At 47.6% G+C, this 21,496-nt stretch overlaps 1 protein-coding gene across 1 annotated transcript; it reads left to right on the top strand.

Moving 5' to 3' along the window:
• Positions 1–17,734: 17,734 nt before the first annotated feature.
• Positions 17,735–20,635, top strand: BMP4 (bone morphogenetic protein 4). Its single transcript, XM_084288589.1, has 3 exons — positions 17,735–17,889; positions 18,240–18,619; positions 19,591–20,635. The coding sequence occupies exons 2-3, from the start codon at positions 18,247–18,249 to the stop codon at positions 20,430–20,432; spliced, it is 1,215 nt and encodes a 404-aa protein (XP_084144715.1). The 5' UTR covers positions 17,735–17,889; positions 18,240–18,246; the 3' UTR covers positions 20,433–20,635.
• Positions 20,636–21,496: the final 861 nt, after the last annotated feature.

Raw genomic sequence — 21,496 nt, forward strand, 5'->3', positions numbered from 1 at the left:
TCCTGGCCCCTCACCTTTCGAAGCCACCAGGACGAGATTTCAGAAAGCCATCTCTATTTTTAACTGTAATTTGTGTACTTCCCCGCTGCCCTTGACCAGTTGTGACGGCTGTAAATTAGCGCCAAGCGCTCTGCTTTCCCCGGGCAGACGACTGCAGAGGCTCCAACAATGGGGCCGGAATATTTGTGCTGCAAAATCAACCAAATCAACCCAGTGGGGTTGGCCTGTGTCCCAAAAAGAAGGTCAGCGAAATAAATTGTCCTTGTAATTAAGAGTTGCTCCTTTGTTTTTACGTGTGTAACTGTGCGTAAATAGCAAGGCGGGATAGGTATGTTATTACTGTTTTAAATATTTCATTCCCTTTGTAGATTTCCTTACGACACAGTTAACAACTGCTTAATCATACGTTATGACCTAATTATGGGGGATTCAGTTAAATAAATCTTGATGTAATGCTATATTCTTGATGTAATGGCACTCTGATGGCCGCTTTTATGTGCGTGGATGCATTTAAATGTACAAGTAAATGCAGCCTGCGTGAGGATCTGGCACGTGACTTAAATGGTAATCGTCGGTAGAATCACTGCTGAAACAAGTAACAGGGGGAGTTCTTTAAGCACCAGTACTCTACATGCACACCCAATTCCTATGCCCAGGAAATAAACATCCTGGTAATCATTTTTTTTAACATGCAACTGTAATGTTTCATTTTTTAGACGAGAGATTTAGCTGCAGCAGCTCCTGCTTTCATACTGAAAGCAATAGATTTGATCCACCAATGCTATGCCCAGCCTAGTTTTCCCTAAAATACCTTTTGCATACACAAATGGATGCAAAAGTTTTGTGGGGTCAACCCAGGGAACCACTGGTAGTTGTTCTTATGCAGGCAAATGACTGATTTTTCCACTGCAGTAATTCAGGGCATTCCCATTGCCTTCTGCAAAGCCTCATGTGTCCGTCAGGTGAATGATGAGTACAGAACAGAACGGGCCTGCTGTTTGCCAGGCTGGAAGGCTGACAAGGATCTTCTATTCTGGAGTGAAAAATGTAGGTGATAACGTTGTCTTGGGGTTGGGTTTATCTCGCCAAAGGCAGGTGGCTTGAAGTCATGGAAGAAGTTGCCCTCTGGCAATGCGTGTCACTGTTGACTGTTCAAGGGAGCTAATATGGCTAACTTAGACCTGATGCTTGTCTTTCAGATGGATAGAGTTAGGTAAGCTGAATCCTGCCGTGTGATATATACACGGCATCGTGTGTCAGCTTCCCCTGGCTCCTAGATGTGCTGCCAGATTGCTCCGTGTGCTTGTGCCTTGGGAGGAGACACGCTGGGATAGGTCCTTCAGCAGCCAAATACATCCAGAAGACAACAGGTAATCAGTGGGTATGGACCTAGGGGGTGCAGTTAATAGCTGAGGAATAAGGCATGAGATTTGCCTTTCAGAGCTTTAGGTGGCAAAATGGTAGGTAGCCATCCCTGCAGTTCTCACACTTTTTCAGCAGTGGAGGGAAATAGTTTTGTTTAATGCTGACAGTGTTTTCAGTCCAATGCAAAAGGAGCAAATCCTGAACAGAAATGCATTTTCTTCATGGCTTTGAGACCTAGTTCCCCTACAGGATCACCTACAGTAGCTGTCCAACTTCAGGACCAGGAATATCCTGTCTTAAACTGATCAGCATTTCCTCTCTGTTCTTTATTTGCTGTTTGTGCTGCCTAGCTGGGATGGCAGCTCCCACGAGCAGAGCGTTGTCCATTCATGCATGAACCGAGCATGGAGTTCAGCTTTCCTTCTTACAGAGTGGGAAAATGTGAGGATGAACTTGAGTTAAGGCCCTCAGTCTGGCTCTCTGGTTTAAGCAGACCCATGCACATCGTGGTGTGGCTGTTTGGTTATCATCTGACTTGGGTGGTGAGGATGAGAAGGTTGTACCCCAGGGTATAACCTTCTTAGCCTCTCATTCAAAAAGGAGGTTGAGCAATGGCAAACAAAGAATCTTAAACCAGTGTGAGGAGAGAAATATCAATTCCTAATCAGTATTGATGTAGTGTGATTTGATTTAATTGCACCTTCAGTCATTACTTGGTCTCAGTAATAACAGTTAGGAATTAGAGAACTGAGTGAGGGTGAGGAGTATCTCCTGGATTTCTCAAATATTTCTGAAAATATTATTAGTATTTTCCAGCCATTCATAACTCTAAAAGCTAAAACAACACCAGCAGAGGGAGACAAACCCTGTTATCAGACCAACCTGGTCTAGCAAGACCTGAAGGAATCACTGCTTTTTTATAGGAACCTGAACTGGAAACCCGAAGGAGGAACTTTGGTGAGGTGTTGTGTGCCATTAAGTCCGTACGTGCTTAATAGCATGAAGTAAGGATAGAAGAAGTCCTCTTAAAAATATATATAAAAAAAATCCTTTGGTACCATACTGGATGTTTCATTGGCCAGGAATGTTTCACTTATTTTGGTTGGGTTGCATTATGTGTGTGCATGCAGTGCTGAAAAGTGCAGTTACGTTACCTTTATTCAGATGAAAAATCAAAACATTTAAACAAGATTTACTCAAATATTCTTGTATTTTACTGGTTTTTTGTTTCCTTTTTGTGGAGGGAATGCTGTCACCAAACTTGACCCAAGTAAACACTTGGACTTCATCACACCAGAAGTGTTTTCTGGTGAATGGGATGGTTGTTTGAAATGTTTTAATCAGGCTGAAGTGTGATGGTTGTGGTTTTCCTGAAGTAGGAAATCAACCCAGACTTTCATAGGTAAGTTAATTTTAATGCCATTTGAAAGGAAATTGCAACTGTGAAGAAAACAAAATCACAACAGCTTTCTCAGGCTGTAAATGGCAGAAAAGATGCCTCAGGTTGGCTAATCTTGCTCTCCAGATGACACAAAAAATCCTAAATGGATCCTGAACTACTTTGCTTCCATAAAGTTTAACACCAAAAGAAAATGCTTCCCTTGCTGTGCCGAGCCTCAGCCCCTGTTTCTCAGAGAATGTAAATGGAAGGAAGATGGAAAGAAAGATCTGAAAACAAATGAGAGTCTCTCTTTGTAACATATTTGTTAACCTTTTCATGTTCTGTGAGCTTGTGAAACAATCTTGGTTTGCTTGAGGCCGAAAATTGGAAATTTCTTTCACCATTGAATGATAATATTTGTATTTTCTTCACTAATCAGACTGGATTTTATTCCTCTAGCTGTATATCTGAGAGGATGATGTCCCTGAATCCTGGAGTATGCAGAGGAGCATCCCCTTGTTCGTGGATATTGAATGCAGCTTGGGCTGAAGAGGCAGCAAATGGCTTTTATGGCGAAGGACTGCCTGCAGTGGCAGGAAGTTGTGATGCATTTTGAAAGCAATTCCATTGCCCTTTGCACTGGGAGTGAACTGGCTGGGCTGGCACAACTGGTGCTGACAGAGCTGGGCTTCAAAATGCAAACCCTGCGTGCGCTGTGGGACCGAGTCACCCAGCAGGAGGTGAGGAGGACGAAGCTCCCCCCAGCCAGACGCTGTTCATGCTGCCTGCATCAGCGGGCATCGCTCCCAGACAGGCCAGATCTGTTTGTCTGGGAGCCCCGCATCTCTTATCTGGAGGAAAGCTTTTGAATGGGGTGCAGAAATGGCATTTTATAGCATGAACTATAAGAGAAAACACGTGCAGGGGACAGGTCTGTAAAAATCATCCTTTAATTGTCTAGATAGAAACAACTGTGGACGTCTTCAAGTGCACTGCTGCTGCAGATAAAACCAGCAGCAAAAAATCTCTGGGAGTGTTCAAGAAAGATTTTTTCTTTCCCTACCACGGAACAAAGGTACTTGTGAGGACATTGGCTCTTACAAATACACGCTAGTAGGAAATGTGCCAGAGGGGACCTCAGGAGATCATCTATCCCCCTACCCCAAGGCAAGATTTGCCAGGTCTGAGCCATTCCTGGCAAATCTGCCTCAACAGTGACAGCCTCTGCAGCTCCCCGACTAATTTACTCCAGTGCTCACCTGTCCTTCCTCTTAGGAAACGTGTCTAATGTTTGACCTAAATCCTCCTTGCTGCAATTTAAACCCATTATTTCTTGTCTTATACCCAGTGGACACGAAGAACAATTTATTACCTTCCTATCTGCAACAACCTTTTACATAGTTGAAGGCTGTTATCATGTCTCCCCCTCAGTCTTTTCTTCTCTAGACTAAACAAACCCAATTCTTTCAATCTTTCCTCATAGGTCATGTTTTCTAGACCCCTGATCATTTTTGTTATGGAAATAAACATCCTTTAAATCAAATTCTGTGAATCAATCTTGTGCAGAAAGGAAGGGAAACAGAGAGGTTAGAGTTAGCGGAGGGAACAGGAATCTGGTGGTGAAAGAAGTGAATTTGCTGAGGTCTGTTCAGAGCTCAGCCGTCCGTTCCTTGGGATTAGGAAGTACACCGAACAACATTTTTTCCCCAAGTTTCCTTGGGAAAAATCTTCTACGTGTCTGCTACCAGAAAAAAAAGACAGTGTTTCATTTCCACAGGTTGTGTGGAAGGTGGTCTGTGGAAAAGCATCGGGGACGATACCACAGTGAGGGCATTTTGACCTGTGTTTTACATCCATCACACAGACTGAAATCCACTTGCCTGCAGCGGTACCAATCCTAGTTCTCCAACAAGCGATCTGCTTGTTCTTCAAAAAGCAGTTTAGAACTGGATCATCACTCTTACTTTTAGGAAAGTTTAATTTCTCTGTAGAGTCCTTGTAAGCTGTGTCTGACACTGAAGAAGCAAGGAGTTAGGAGCCTACCACTGCTAATGTAAAAACAGGGCTGCAGAAGGATCCATAAAACGTTTCCTGAGCTTATACTCGTTTTTGTCCTCTAAAGCATTATGGGCTGGACTGAAACTATTTGATTTTTTTTTTTTAGGTGCTGGATTGAGGCATCCTATACTGCTAATGCTTCTAGGTGAAGCCTGCAGCATCCTTTTGTTCGTGGTGCATGGGATGAGTGATGCATCGGCTCAGCCTTTTACTCAAAGGTAAGTGTGAGGCTGTGGTAAATCTAGTCTCAGATCAAAGACACTGCAGCCACATGATGTGAAGCATTCAAACAATCACTTTTCTTGAAAAAACTTATTCTGAAGGCTTTATGCTGGGCTCAGATATCACCTGTCTTTCTTTCCCCAGTCTGTATAAATAGTAAAGCCAGCAGGAGCACCAGACTGCATGCTTTGGCTAACTTGAATTGTGTGTGCAAACATCTGATCCAGATTCCTCGTTAATAGACATGGAAACATGGCCTCATTGTTCAGCTTGCGGAACAATGAACCTATAAACGTGGGACAGCATAAAATTTTATAGAAAGAGATGGAGGGCCAAGAGCATCTTAAAGGGAAGTGCACCGATGGGTCTTGAAAAAGAAGTTCAAGAAGGTATGTTTAAAGGTAAGGAGATGAAGTGTAGAGGTGACAGAAGGGCAGGTCTTGGTCCTTGCACAGATGATGCTGTAAAAGGTTTTGTGTTGGTACAAAAGGTTTTGTGTCGTTTTGTGTTGGTGTGTGGTACCTATGTGAATGTGAAGTAATCAGTAGAAAGAGCAAGTAGTTCTTAAGAAAAACTGTATTGAAAGGGCTGTTCTGTAAAGAAACTTCCCAGATGTTCTCTCACCAGAGACGACACTGATTTGACCTGTCAAAGCTGTTAAATTTGAGGCCCTATCTGTGATCAAGATAGCTGAGAGTTCTAAAATTCTTTAGCAGAGGTCCAAAATAAACAAGGTGTGGTGAAGAAAAAAATGCTTTTTGCTCCTTGCAGATTACTGGGACCGGTCTTCCTCTCGCTGTCTGATCCAATGGCAAAGGCTCGCTTATCTGCCAAAAACCAGACTCGAGAGGATGCCCGAGCGCTTCCTCTAGCAAAGTGAAGGAGGCCAGGGACAACATTGTGCCTGAGGTGGGACGCATTTGCTCGTGAGATGCCAGTAAACACATTCCAAAAAGCAGTTTTGCTGTGATGAGTTTGGCCGTCGTGGTGGAGCTGTATTGTAGTAATAGCCAAGAGAAGGTTCTGGTTTCAGATAGCCTTGTTTTGACAAATATCCCAGCAACAGCACTTCTCTTAACCGGTTGTAAATGGTACCGTAACAGAATCGGTCTAATAGCAGTCACCTTTCATAAAGACAGGCTTCCAGCATCAGATAAAATACTAAAAGTTGTACTTCTGAGATGGTTTCCATGCGACTTTTCCCATATGGGCCCTAAAACCCCAGATGCTTTAAAATGTGCTTAGGGCCCTGTAAGACATGGGGCTATCATTAATTAGCAAAGCCCCTAAGCACGTGTTTAATTTTAAGCATGTGCTTTCCTTTCTCCGGGATCCGTAGGATTTAAGGACTTTAAGTGACTAGGTTTAGGGATACGCTTAAAGATAAGCATGTGTTTAGTTGCTTTCCTGCACTGGGGCTTTATTTGTTTTTACAGAAATAAGAAAAATGAAAGATCTTATTACAGATCAAACACAAATAAATGTCCAAAACACAGCAGGGAGGCTTTAGGTCTTGGTTCAGAGCCCGGTGAAGTCAATGGAAAAACACCCCGACACCTCAGTGGACATTGGAGCAAAGTCCTCAGAGGACTGATGATGAACCCAGCGCAGAAACTTGCGGAATACCTCATGTTTCTTTGCAAGGTTCCCTTATCTTGTATCCAGATGTTGCTAACAAGGATTTTTATTAGCTGCTGAGAAGTACTAGAGCGGCAGTTTTTCAACTCCTAAAACGCGTGCATATAGAGGCAAGGTAGAAATAGTTTGAAGTAGCGATTACGGTCTCTGGAGCTGTGAGTGCGTCTCAAAGCGTCCCAGTTCTTGTCAGTAGAACCATTTCTTGGTCCTGTTGATCTTAAAGTGTTTGTTCTCCTTCTCTCATGAAGTGCAGTGAGGCTAGAGAGACAGCTCCTAGCATGAACGTTGTCTCTTTGTAGAGGGAAGGGTTTATGCAACAGGAACAGCAGGTTCCCTTGAATAGCATTCGTCTTTTTTTTTTTGCCTTTAGATCTCTACAATGTAGACAGCAACACCTGAGTATTCATTTGGTTTCCCTTTTTAGGCATGCATGGAAATAGCCACCTTTCAAGAGCATTTTGATCTATTTTTGATGTTTATTTCAGGATGAGAGGATGCTGTACATTTCTGCATTTGATCTGCTGAATTTCCACCCGAGTTTTGATCCCGTGGGCCAGGCTGAAGCTTTCCTTGCTTCTGCAGAGACTGCCCCCAACATCAGCAGACCCACCTGAGCCATCAGCCATAACCCAGCGGGGAAAGTGATCCTGTGCCACCTTGTCAGGCACGTCGTGAAGGTAGATTTGATTATAACGTATGTGCTTCTGCCTCTTTGGAGGATCGCATCTGGGTTGCAGTACCAGAGCCACGGGAAAAGTTTTGCTCAAGCTAGCAAGCACAGTGCCCATCTCGAGTCTCTGGAGAACTGGGCAGCAGTTAGCACTGCTAAGCTGATATTGCTTCATTTTCTATTATTACTTGTGTTTGCTAGGTCAAATTGACACAGGTCTGCAAGGATGTGCTACAGCCACATCAGAGTAACCAGCCAGGGTCTCTGGAGAATGGTTAAGCTGTTAGTACGTGCAAAACCCATGTGCCTGCGTTGCCTATTATTGCCAGGTCAAACTGACACTGATCTGCCAAGATGTGCCATGGTGACACCTTCATTTTACTCTGGAGGAATACCTTCTGTCACCCCAGGCCTTACTTCCTCATCAATGAAAGACTTTTGGTGGAATCCACTGACAGTAGCTCTGGGATTTGGTATGGTGGGAAAGGTCCTGTGTCAGCTGCTTAGCACAATGGAGTTCCTGAATTAAGTTTAATAAGATAAAGATAATAATAATAGATAAAAAGATAAAAAATAAAAAGATAAGATAAAAAATCGAAAAAATAAAAAAAAAGAAAAGATAAAAAATCGATATTATTTGCAGCTTGGCTGCTTAGTGGGTGAGCCCCCAAAATTCCTTTGATGTTTTATTCATATTTGATATCTTGCTCTTTAACTGAGACCCCATTTTAAGGCTAGAGAAAACAAACAAACAAACAAACAAAACAAACCACAAAACAAAACAAAAAAATGTTTTCCAAACTCTGAAATGCAAAACCAAAAAGTTGGACCTGGCCTTTCTTTTCCTTCATGGTTCAGAGACTGCAAGGAAAATGATTTGAAGCATTTCCTTCTTCTAACACCAAAACAGAGCCTGGCTTTTAAATAAAAAGAAAACTATTTCTGCTGAGTGCTGAGAGCTGTCCTTTCCTTTCAAGCTGTTTTGCAGAACTAGAAGATACAGATCAATAGGTAAATGTTTAGTCATAGCACTGTAATTATGATATCTGAGATTATGAAGATAGGACACATTTCTTACTTATCCCCTAGAAGAGTTATTTTTTTACTGTGAGAAACCCAGTCCCTGCCTTAAATTTCTGTAGTCCTCTGAACAGAGTCTGTGGTCCTCAGTCACATTAGAAAAATCACATCGGCTTGAAAAGAAAATGTTAGCTTCTTCAATGAGTGGAAAAATACTTCTGTTGCTTAAACGTAGGTAATTAGGCTGAGGACTTTCTCCAAAGTAAACCTTGACAATCTAACAATCATCTTTGGCTTTTGCACTGCATGGAGTTTCTCTTACATTGTTAAATGCATTCCATGTTTCAGTAAATGACACCAGGCTCACCAGCAGTGACTGAGTGATTAGTTTATCATCCTCTTAGTGCAGCCATCTAGATCTTTAACTCTTTAAGCAGTGGCATTTAAGACTTGAGAACACCCAGGATCATGCCTGAGGCTTTAGACATTCTCAATTCAAGCAAATCTTGGATATCAAGTGAAAATGAATAAAAGAAAGTAGGTGGATGCATTCTGATAACACTTTAAACAAGTCAGGTAAGCTAAATTGCAGATAAACAGCAGGCTTTTCAAAGAGGAAGCCAATTCCCCTTTCCAGGGACCACTTAGGTCATTAGGTGGCTGAGCAGCATAAAATTACTTGGAGAAAATCTAACAGCATACAAAGGCAGCAAACGGTGACAGCCTACATTTCCTAAGATCCAGGGCTCTGAGGCAGAGTTTTTGCTGTGTTACTCATCTCTCATGGCACAGTAAAAACGAACAATTTTACAAAACATTTGGTTATAACAAGTGTATGCGAGCTGAAACATACGGGGCCGATGCCCTGTGCTAAAATCACGTCCATGCAGCGATGTGTAAATGCATAAAGCCTGGCAGCAACAAGAGTCTTTGGAGAAGGAAAATTCAGAAAAGAAAGGTGCAGGAGGATTTTCAGACAGAAGGAAAAGACTTTGACCTGTGAGCTGCTGACCAGCTGCACCTGCTGCTCAGCATCACGGATCTTCACCTATCATCTGATCCTGCTCAGTAACGCGAGCCAGATCACCATGTGTGCCCTCTGCCATGGGAGACACGGAGCTGCTCACCCTGTGGAGACAAAGTCCTTTGGGACTTCTGTAGCTGGGAAGAGTCAGAAATGAACAAACGCAGCATGTACATGCGTCCGGCAACAGAGCAGAAACCAAAGCCCTGCTTTTATTTATTTATTTTTGTTAAAAAATGCTTTCATAGTTTTGTCCAATGCCTGTGGTGGGATGTTTTGTTTTGTTTTGTTTTGTTTTGTTTGCAGACTGGACTTGGAGTTTTGCTGGTTTGGGTGAAAGGAGTTTTTGAGCAGCAGGGGAAGGTGATCCTGCGTGGAAAGGGATGATGCTAGGTATGGTAAATTCTCCATATCCTAGAAAAGGTTGAGAGGGGGTTGGGAGCTATCTCTGAAAGAGCAGAGCTCTGCTCCTGCAGGCACAGACAGACCAGTTAGGTCTCCAATTTTCTGGTGACTGTGGTGTTGCCTCCAGGTGTAGCCATTCTCAGCACTGTAAATACACTCACACACCTGCTTTGAGTAAGCAGACAGTGGAGGTGATTTAGTTGTGCCATCCCTTTCATGGTTCCTCCTCTGTGGTGGTCTCATCTTAGGCTCTTGGTGGCTTCCAGGGGAGCCTCTGAAAAAGGAGCTGTTGTGTTTTTGGGTAGAGGTTTGGGTCCACTATCCCTGACCCAAGTCAATAGTGGCTCAGTCCTCTTTGCTTTCTCATTTTATGCTCTGCTCTCCAATTGCGTGTCTTAATCCACTCCATTTTCTCCTTGCAGTCAAGTCCCAAACCTGCACAGCCCTACCTCTGTCCTTCGCATGCTTAACCTGGTGTAGGTGGACAAGCAGCAGGATTTCCTGCCCTGCCTTGCCTCTGCACCTAACTACTGCGTGGAGAAAGAGAGATGGGAGGTGAGATGACTTGCTGAGGGCCACTGGAAAAGGGGTAGATGAGTGTTTTTGGCAGCCAAAACATTTTCAGCTCAATGCTGGCTTTCTGTGCCTTAAAGTGTACCACCAGCCTGCCCAGGGGGCTGGTGCTGAGACACAGCGGTGTTACCCTAGCCGTGGCTGTGACACAGAAATCACCGTTTTACACCCTTCGTCTTGAGCCCTCTGCTCAAACACCAAGTTTTTGGCCCATATCATTTTGTGGCTGGGTGATGCTGTGCACCTGCCAGCTGTGCCGTTCTGGGTCGCCTTTGCAGAGCTGCGCTGCCTGTTGTGACACCTTGGTGCCTTTGGCTTCGGCCCCGTTTTCTAGAATTGCACTTGGCCTTGCCTTGGCCCTCTGCCCAGACTGAATTTGCTTTCTTGGTTTTCACTTCTCTCCCATATCGCTTTTCTCTCCTCTTCTGTCTTCCTGCTTATCCTCAGGGGTCTGGCGCTGCAAACCCTTCTGCCCAAGTGGGTGAGCCTCCGCGTGGATGAGCAGCCCCTTGTGCCCAAGGTCCCATCATACAAGAAAAAGTGAGGCATGGGATGTCCTCAGACGTGCTGCCTTCCTGCAGTTCCTCTTCTTCAAACAAATTCAGGTAACTCTCCTCAAAGTCTCTCTTCTCCCTTTTTTTTTTATGACCCAGTTCTTCAGTTTTATTTCTCCATACGCTGTTTGGTCACTGGGATTTTGAAAATACCATCAGTAGGTCCTGCAAATGGCCTTTAGCAGAAAGCCTGGTTTGCCTGGGGGATTAGCCACACACGGTGCACACGTACAGCATTGGTTTGCCCACATCGTTTGGATAAGGTATCAGGGAGCACAGACTGTCTCTGCATTGAGGCCGGCAGGTCAAGAAATTGGCCTCCCTTCAGTTCAGGGGCCGTGTGGCTGCCAGCCAGTAATCTAAAGCCCTGATGACTATTTCTGGAAAATGCTGGAAACCCACCTCTGACTACAATGTGTTTAATTCCTAGTTTCCAGGCATATCCACTTTTGCTTGTTTCTTACAGGGAAGATTTTGCTTTTATCTCCCAGCAACGTTTCCCTTCTGCTCTTCTCAAGCCAGAGCGATGCAAGGGAGAATCAGCCCAGGGCTTTCTACTCCTGTTGAGATGTGAGGATGTCCCTCCATGATGGTGCACCAGATGTATGGGGCAGTGAATGCCCTGACAGCAACACCACTTTTATTTCACGTGCTGTAAATGAGAGATCAGGCAACATCCCTGGGTCTTGTTGCTCTCCCAGCATGCTCCCAAGGGTTGGAGTCCAACCAAAATAGATTGAAAGCCTTCTCTTCACTGAGCTGGAGTTTGAGGACCTGTTTAGAACTGATGTTTGGTTTTGCTTTATTTCTGAGCATGGTTCAAAGCGTTCTTGTTCTTCCAGAAGGGAGGCTCTGACGTGCCTTTCATTCTAATGTTCTCCTTTCCTCATTTTTTTTAATTACTCTTTGCTGATAAGCATATGCTTAGCCATTTGGCTGAAGTAGGTTCCTGGTGGCTCAGCCAGTGTCACAGGAACACAAAGCTGAAGCTAGACCTTCTGAAGTCCAAATCAACTCCTTCATCATAAGGCCAGCCTTCCTCTAGGCATCCCAGCAGTTGCAGCACTGCACCGAGCCTTTGAACTTCCCAGGGAGCTAAAGGCCTGCTTTAGGCTGCTGAGTCAGTGTCTGTATGTGATGGAAGCAGTGAAGGGGAAAACAGCTAATTGCCTATGGAGGAAAACACCAAAAATTAAATTACGTTTCGCTGCTGTTGACACAAGCTGTGCTCCTTTTCAGGTGCTTTTGGGTAATGGCTACTTACAGAAAGGGTATGGTGGGCTTTGGTGCTACTTACAAGTGTCTTCTGTTGCCCCAGAGCAGAGCAGAGCAGGTAACAGTAAGTAAGAACGCCTCTACCTTGAAAATAAACCCAGAGAACACTTCACTCCTTGGCTCACTTTATCAATAATAAAACAGCCTTGCTGCACTGTAGTGATGGCCTGCTAAAAGGTTCATCAGGAAGGACCGGGGGTTCTTTTAGCTCCTTCCTTCTGCTATACAGGGCCTTACCCCTTTCACAGGGAGCAAACCTGTAGGGTGTCTGTAGTCAACTGGGTTGCCCTGACAAAGGTGCTGCACTGACATGGATTGTTTTGTGCTAGGAGAAGCCACTGAGGGCCTTGGTCGGATCCTGCTGCACTTGGTAAGTTTTAGCCAAGTGTGGTGGATACGTGTGTGTCCCTGCATCTGTGTGTGCACATTTATATACGTTATAAAAGTTTATAATATAATATAGTAGGTTATAAAAGTACACAGGGCACTTGGTTGGAACTAGGACAGATGGAACTAGCTTGACCTACAAAGCCCATCCAACCTGCAGCCTCGTATAGAGGTTGTGGGGAAGCAGCCCTTCCCTCTGCACTGATCTCTTGCTCATCACGTATCTGGGGGAAGCTCATCCTCATACACGTTCACAGTGTAAGGTTGTTGGGTGAGTACTTTCCAAGAGTGATCCTTGGCCTGCTGAGTGCTTGTGAGCACGCACTCGATCACCAGGCAGCTGGTACAAAGGTACAAAGCCCCAACAGTTTCATTGCTGGAGGTGGAAGCCACAAGTCACGTCCATGCTTCCCACCTGGGGTCAGATGGGAATCTTACAGAATCTCGCTGTTTTCAGGATGCTCACATTAAGCAATATGAAATTCAGAGATGTGCTGACGCTTCTGAGCACTGGTGATGGTGCTTACCCCTAAACTCCTTTGCTATTGCTGAGAATCAAATAGAGCAGATGCGAACATGCTCGGAACAAACTCACTTAGCAAATCCCAGCGTGTTCTCTTACAACTGTTCCTGCTCTGCTTATTTACGCCTCGTGCTAGTGTTTGGAATCATTAAAGCTCCTGATGATAGCAGATCTCGAGATAGACAATTAAAGGACAAAGACAGATGTCAGCACCCCGGAGGTGCCATGTGGTTGTGCGGCGTGGTAGATTTGGCAGTGTTGCTAGACAGCGAGGAAGAGCAAAGCATCTGAAATATCAGAGTCGCAGCCGATGTCAGACACAGCCACACATCGGTGCTGGAGACACACTGAAGTGGTTTGTACGCTGAGGGAGCTGCCAGCTCTTGTGGTGTGCTCCAAAAGTATTCATGACTCAACAGATCTGCAAGGAACCTGCTTATCTGAGATATCCATATGGCCTTCTGGTGTTCGTTAGGAGAGCGATGGTCTTTATTAGGAGCAGCTACGATTTCGGAACAGGAAGGATGCGTTTCTCATCCTCTGGAGGTCCTTCTTGCTTCTCAGGGACGAGACCAGTCAATGTATAAATGATTTTTCAACAGTTGGCTTAAAGAGGCGCTCATAACACAGATCAGGAGAACTTTAATAACCGATCACTAAAACGGCTTCAGCTTTATTTTATGAATTATATTCCTGAAGCACTTCCCCAGGACCAGGCCTCCTAGTTTTGAAGCACTACACAAGCATCTCATAAGGACAATATTTAGCTGCAGAGGCCTTCCACTCTCATGGAGCAGACGGATAATGTATGGATGGAAAGCGAGGCGTGAAGTTTCTAGGCTTGCTCAGTCTTGGGCATCTTCCAAAAGTGGCAGAGTGAACAAGGCAAGTGAAACCAGGAATCATTCTCCCTGCGTGGGACAGCCAACCTCCTCATGGACTTGGAAAACGATAAAATTAATCCTTCAAATTTAAAACCAGAAAGAAGTGGATAATCCTACTGCTTCAGCTGCTGTGTATCTGATTACCAAAGACTGCCCTTATATATTTTTATACTTGTATACTTTTATACTTTCTATACTTTTTAATATTGCCACACACTGTTTTTATATTTATTTGTAAAAACAACAAAGCTGTTTGGAATAGCACAGCAGCCCTAAACCTGATTCTCTTGTTTTCTCAGGAGCAGTTCTAGATGTGATCCTGACCTCAGGAGAGACACTTGCATATAAAGCTGAAGGAAACTCCAGGCTGGGCCCGGTCCTGTATTTCAGGAGAGGTACGAATTTCTTTTTTCAAGAGAAAGCTGCAAACGCTGGTAGAACAGGCCAGCTCTGGAGCATTCAGAGAAATCCTAAAAATCTCGGTGTGGCTGTAAGAAATGTTCCTTTCGCCATGCAGGCAGCTGGACTTGTTTTCACCGGCTGGAGTCTGGCTCTTTAGTGAAGAGCTACTTTGGAAAATGTAATCCCTTGGAGTTGTTTGCTCGGTTCCCTTTGTTTTAATTGACAAGCTTAGGCGGTTGAAAGGAAAGGGTAGGAGGGAATTGATCTTAGCACACTTATGGGCATCTCCTCCTGTAATTCATGTCATTAAAACATCTCTGACATATGACTTTATTTATTTATTTATGGTTTTAGGCTTGTTTCTGCTCAAGCACAAATCTGGTGAGACAAGTTTTTTTTTTTTCCCAAGGCAGGTTGTTTGCAAACTTTGGAGCCCAAAAGGTGCAGCTGCTCTAAAAATAACAGAGGATACAAGAACTGGTTTGGGAAGGTTTCGCTCTGCCCAAGTCCAGAGGCATCTCCTGAAATGCTGCCATGAGGGGAGAAGTTTGCCTTGTAAACAGAGCCGGCCTCATTTCTAGAGGTGCCGAACGTCAGCCTGCAGTGCCCGCTGGTAAGTCTTGAGCACAAGAAACCTGGGAACGGGGCAAATTTTAGTGGCTGGGACTTTATCAGGAACACATCTAGGAAAATCCAAGAAGAGAACACTAATTGCCCCTCAGCTAGCATCCACCACAAGCAGAGCTGGGCACCTGGGCTCCAGGAAACCTGCCAGCCCCTGGGCTTCTTGCTGCCACCAACAAAACAAGACTTCACTCACAGTTGCAGGCTGTACGTGCACGAATCTCCTTGTCTGGCCATTTTTTGCAGGGTGTCATCCCCGGTGAGCTGGTGCCCAGCTTCCAGAGGAGCCCAGCAGCCTTGCTGTCCAGCTGCAGAAGCCCCTGGAAGGTTTTTTGTGGAGATCAACGAGGGAGAAACCTGGCTGCAGAGCCCTGAGCACGGCTGGGACCGATCACAGGCGAGAATCTCAGCAGTGCCCCCTCGCCCCCGCAAGGTGTGATGCTGGCTGAGGTGTGCCTTGCACAGAGCAGAGACGTAACTTTCTCTATTTTTGATTTGTTGGATCTTTAAAACATACGAGGTTGTATCTACCGCTGAATTAAGCAGTGTTTGCTTTTCAAACCTTCCACATTTGTATTTTTAGCTCCATTTTGGCATTGACTTTTTTTGGTCGGAATATATAACACACTCAGTTATTTAGCGTGCCTGGACCGAATTCAGCCTATGTGTAACTCCACGGGCTTGAGCAGAAGCTACGTTCAAGGTAAAATTACTCTCTATGGGGCTAAGGAAATACAGCTTCTGTAGAAACGCGTTTCAGCTCCTTCAGTAAATGCTACACTATTTCCATCCATGGTTATTCCGTTGTGGTTTGGGTTATGTATTTACATTTTACGGAATAAATACTACAGCTTTCCCCATGACTAACACTTCTTAGTAACCAATAAGCTACTCAAATACACCATTGCCTCCTACAAGAGCCTAAACCACATCGCTCTCCACTGGCTTTCTGTCCCCAGCTGGCCACCTCCTTGCACAGAGGCATGGTTAACCAGCATTACATAAGTAACTTTTTGGATCTCGCTTCAACGGGACGGCTTCCTAGAGGAGGCACTGGATGCTGTGGGACTGAAACCCTCAGCGACAAAACGTTTCCAGCGCAGCCACTGTCTGATCCTGCCCGAATCTGACTGAGGTCTTCAGGCGAGGAGAGTCCCATCTCGCTGCTGCTCCCACAAAGAGGCAGCGAGTTGCTTTTCCCCATCCAGAGGTCTGTTTTAAGAGCAGCGTTGTGCAGGCCCTTGCGTAAACTTTGCTTTTAGACTGGAATATTTTCAATGAAAATGTTATTCGACTTTAAAAAGTTGCACAGCAGCTACTCCAAAAATTGTTTTCCCTTGTTAAGAATAACACACAGTGTGATACATTTGAAATGGTGATAGCAATATTTCACAAATTTTGATGGATTCATAGTCCAAATACCTTGCTAACAGATGTTTCTTTTAAACTCGGAGTGGTATAGGAATAACTCAGAGATATTACAGTGTCAGCACTGCCTTTTATCTGCGTGTGTCCTCTCGGTGACATCCCTGGGCTTTTGTAATGCACGGGTCAGGTCTGAGCTTTAAAAAAAAGAAGTGAAATATGAAAGGAAGTCCTATCTGCTGGCTGTGGGAGCTCCGGGGCAGTGCCTCGGGGCTGTGAGGAAGCTGATGCGCGCTGCCCCGCTCTCGCTCTCTGCTTGGGCACGGCGGCCTGGTGGTTTGTGGGACTCTGCTGCTTTCCGCTCATCATTTCTCAGCCGGCTCTTGGTTGTGGTTCATCTGCCAGCTGGGGAGTCCTCACGGCCAACCCTCTGACCGTGTCTTTTGGTCTTACGATTTTACAAACCGGTCCCTCTGCGGACGACGCCTTGTCCGACCCAGAGGGGCACCTCAGCAAGGCAAAGGGATGGTATTTTAACGCCTTGGTGGAGCTCTCTTTCTTTATCACAGGGTCATTTCACTCTGCTTCTTGTCACTTTGTGGCATCCCATCCTTTCCCAGGAGCTGCCGTCTCCACGCCTTGCTCACAGCGTGCCCAGGTGATGTGTGACGGACCCAGACCCCACCAGGGAACAACCTTGAGCCCTGGGATGCCCGGCTTACACTCCTAACCCAAAATCTAGCCCTGCAAAGTGATCTTTGGCAATGCAGGCATTGAGCTGTGCGGCAGGAGCATCCTTCCTCCAGGTGAGCCTGTCGGTAGCCCTCCGTGGTGGCCACGTGCAGCCCCGGGGTGGCTCGTGAAGGTGTCCTGGTGGGGTCAGGGAACCTGCCTGGCTGTCACGGGGGAAGAGAAGGGAGAGAAAACCCAGAGGGCAGGTGGGGAGTGAAGACAGGGATCATTTGTGGCCCCTTAGTGTCCCCAGGGGCACCTCGCTGTGCCCAAAGGGGGGGACAGGAGGGCTCTCCCTACATCTCCAAGCAGCTCCACGCTCCCCTCACACGAAAGCAGAGCCCCATCCAGAGCCCAAACTCCCAAACCCTCACCCCCTCACCCCTTGGCTTTCCCTGGGGGTTGTGTGCTCAGCGCTGTCCCCCCCATTACCCCTCACACCCTCCCCAAAATCCAGCCCCCCCCCCTGGCGGCGGCGGCGGCGGGGCCGGGCCGGGGCCGTCCCCCCGCGGGGCCGGGCGAGCCGGGGGCGGGCCGGGGGGCGGCGGGGCAGGGCCGGGCCGGGCCGGGCCGTGCCGGGCCGGGCTAAAGGGGGGGTGTGCGAGGCTCCACGTGACGGAGGGGCCGGGAGAAAAACCGGGGCCGGCGGCGGCGGGGGCCGCACAGCGCCCGGGCGGCGATCGCGGGAGGCGCTCGGCAGCCGCTGCCCCGGGGGCTTTCGGCGCGCTGGGGCCGGGTCTGGCTCTCCAGAATCATGGACTGTGCTGATATGCCTTGCTTGCTGTCAGTGAGTACAGCCCTCTTCTTCCTCGCCGTGGCTTTAATTTTGATTTTAATTTTTTTTTTTTTTTAATTATTTTAGTTCAACTTTTTTCTTCCAGCCGCCGGCGGCGGGACTCGAACCCGCGGCCCCTCGCCCCTGCCCCGCCGGGCCGGCCCCGCGATGCGCCCCGGAGCCCCCAACCCGCCGGGGGCTTCTTCCCCTTCCCTTTCCCTTTTACCCTTTTTTTTTTTTTTCCTTTTTTTTTTTTTTTTAAACTTTTCTCCTTCTTCTTCTTCTTTTCTTCTTCGGGTGGGGGGGCTCGCTTCTCACCCTGACTTTCCTTGTTGTTTGTTGTTGCGTGTTTCCCACCCCAGAGACACCATGATTCCTGGTAACCGAATGCTGATGGTCATCCTACTATGCCAAGTCCTGCTAGGAGGTACCAACCATGCTAGCCTGATACCCGAGACCGGCAGGAAGAAAGTCGCCGAGCTTCAGGGACAACAAGCCGGATCTGGACGCCGCTCTGCCCAAAGCCATGAACTCTTGCGGGGTTTCGAAACAACTCTGCTGCAGATGTTTGGGCTGCGAAGGCGGCCTCAGCCCAGCAAGTCAGCCGTCATCCCTACTTACATGCTGGATCTCTACCGGCTCCAGTCCGGGGAAGAGGAGGAAAGCCTCCAGGAAATTAGCCTGCAGTACCCCGAGCGATCGACCAGCCGGGCAAACACCGTGAGGAGTTTCCACCATGAAGGTCAGTGATGGGAGGAGGTAGATTCCCAGCCCCGGTAGCGATCGGGATTTCCATGTGTTTGGAAGCTCACGAACGCGTTTAGAAGCAGGACGTGCCCGGCTCTAAACTTACGGGAGGAAAAACACCCCCCCAAGCCTGCCGGGCGTGTGGCTGACAGGCACGCCGCCCCGTATTTTTTTTCCAGCATCCTGTGCTTAACCCGAGTTTTGGGGATATTTTGAGGTGTCCGTGCCTCTGCTGACAACAGCGAGTTTCCTTCGGTCCCTCCGCCTCGCCTCGGGGTCGCTCCCCGGGCTCGCGTGGATTTAATGGCTCTGGATCGGATGCGGGAGTAAAGCGAGGGCGGGCTCTCGCCCCTGGTGTGTTTCTTTTGAACTATCAAAGTGATCGCTGCCTGGTTTTGCTCTTAAGAGGAAAAAAAAAAAAAATCCCAAAAACCCCTACTCGAATTTAATACTTACAGCTGTGTGTTTATAAGGTTTATTCAATAGGCCCTTGTAATCTGATCCAAATGTTTCCTAGCGGATGTTTCTTTTCCAAAGTAAATCTGAATTATTAATCCAGCCGCATCATTACGGCGCTGGAATTTGCTTCTCCTTCTCCCCCTGCCCCCTGCGCCCCGTAACAAGGCACCTCTGTGCTCCCTGGCACAGCACCGCTCCGAGGAGGTGATTTTGGAGATGGAGTCCTGGGTCGGGGGGGGGAAGCAAAAGGGGAAAAAACCTCCCTGAAAGCGAAGGGGAGAGGCGGGGAGGGCAGACCCTGTCCGGGCACAGGCGTGCGGAGGGCGAGTGAGCGGTGCCAGGACCGCCGGGAGGGATGCGCGGGGGAGCGGAGCGGTGCCGGGCAGGTGAAGCACGGATTTGAGCCGTGGCCGCGCTGGGGAGCTGTGGCTGGGTGCCCCGAGGCTGACGTGCTCTTGTTTTTTTTTTCTTTCTTGTACCGCTTTCCCTTGCCCTGCTCCCCTCCAGAGCACCTGGAGACCGTCCCAGGCCCCAGCGAGGCTCCCTGGATCCGTTTCGTCTTCAACCTCAGCAGCGTGCCGGAAAACGAGGTGATCTCCTCGGCGGAGCTGCGGCTGTACCGGGAGCAGGTGGAGGAGCCGAGCGCGGCGTGGGAGAGGGGCTTCCACCGGATAAACATTTACGAAGTGATGAAGCCGCTGTCGGAGCGCGCCCAGGCCATTACGCGCCTGTTGGACACGCGGCTGGTGCACCACAACGTGACGCGCTGGGAGACCTTTGATGTGAGCCCGGCCGTGATCCGGTGGACCAAGGACAAGCAGCCGAACCACGGGCTGGTGATCGAGGTGACCCACCTCCACCACGCACAGACTCATCAGGGCAAACACGTCAGGATTAGCCGATCTTTACCTCAAGGGCGCGGGGACTGGGCTCAGCTCAGGCCGCTCCTGGTCACTTTCGGGCACGACGGGCGAGGCCACGCGCTGACCCGCAGAGCCCGCCGGAGCCCCAAGCACCAGCGTTCCCGCAAGAACAAAAAAAACTGCCGCCGCCATGCCCTCTATGTGGATTTCAGCGACGTGGGCTGGAACGACTGGATCGTGGCTCCCCCGGGCTACCAGGCGTTTTACTGCCACGGGGACTGCCCCTTCCCTCTGGCCGACCACCTCAACTCCACCAACCACGCCATCGTGCAGACGCTGGTCAACTCCGTCAACTCCAGCATCCCCAAGGCCTGCTGCGTGCCCACGGAGCTGAGCGCCATCTCCATGCTCTACCTGGATGAGTATGACAAGGTGGTCCTGAAAAACTACCAGGAGATGGTGGTGGAGGGGTGCGGGTGCCGCTGACCCCCCTCCCCTTCCCCGCCGCCCTCTCCTCCCCTTCTCTCTCCCTCCCGTCCCACCCCAGAACTGCTTGCTATAGCTGGACTCTTTTTTTTTTTTTTTTTTTTTTTTCTCTAAACTAAACGTTCACCTTGACCTTATTTATGACTTTATGTGCAAATGTTTTTGACAATAATGATCATATATTTTGACAAAATATATTTATAACTACATATTAAAAGAAAAAAATAAAATGAGTCATTATTTTAAAGGTAAACGCATTTTGTGTCTCACCTCTCAGGGTGCTGCTGAGGCTGTGCTGGCCAGGAGTGCAGCAGGGGATGTATCTCCTCTTTTCCTTCCCCCCCCCTGTCCCTGCTTCCTTCCCCCCCTTTCCCTTTTTCCCCTAAAAAAGGCTTTGCAAATTTCAGTCTTTCTATTTCTCGCCGAGGTACCGTGGATCCCCCTGTGCTGGGGCTGCGCCACGTGGGAGATGAGGGTCCCTGGAGATTAAGAGCTGCTGCTCCCGGCCGCTGGGAATAGAGCCGACCTTGCTAACCTGGCCCAAGCGTTTGCAAAGCAACCCACCAAAAATGCATTTGAAAAGAAGGTGAAGATTTTACCTCAGGGCTTTATGCTAAACCCACTGGGTTTTATACCCTTCGTCCATCTACAGGATTCCCCAGGTTTTAAAACTATTAACATTTTCCCCCCCCCTCTCCCCTCCCCTCCCCACTGGAGATTGGCTTCTTTGGGAAGCTTCAAAGGTTTGCACGGGTCCTTTGAAGATCAAATCGCCCCATTACAATGCCAAAAAAAAAAAAAAAAGAAAAAAAAAAAAGATATCTGGAGCAGTTAAATACGTGTTAGCTAATAGCTACCTGTGCTGCGTCCTTTCCAAATTGCTTCCGAGCAGGAAGGTGATCAGAGCCAAACAGGTATGGTTGGAGAGGTAACTGAGGCCCGAAATTCCTGGCTCAAACGCCGTGGAGGGGCTGTGTTTGCTTTGGGAAACGGGGAGCTGGGCCGTGTGGCACCGCGGGGTGCGCGCACGGGGCTCGGCCCTTGTGGGAGTGGGAAGGGAGGGG

The sequence above is a fragment of the Netta rufina genome (assembly GCF_964035555.1).
Source record: "Netta rufina genome assembly, chromosome: 5".
Lineage (NCBI taxonomy): Eukaryota > Metazoa > Chordata > Aves > Anseriformes > Anatidae > Netta > Netta rufina.

What these genes read in the sequence shown, in the direction of transcription:
- BMP4 (XM_084288589.1), top strand. Translation starts at nt 18,247, where the DNA reads ATGATTCCTGGTAACCGAATGCTGATGGTCATCCTACTATGCCAAGTC. An exon ending in GAGGAGTTTCCACCATGAAG is followed by an intron (nt 18,620 to 19,590) that starts GTCAGTGATGGG and finishes GCTCCCCTCCAG; the next exon opens with AGCACCTGGAGACCGTCCCA.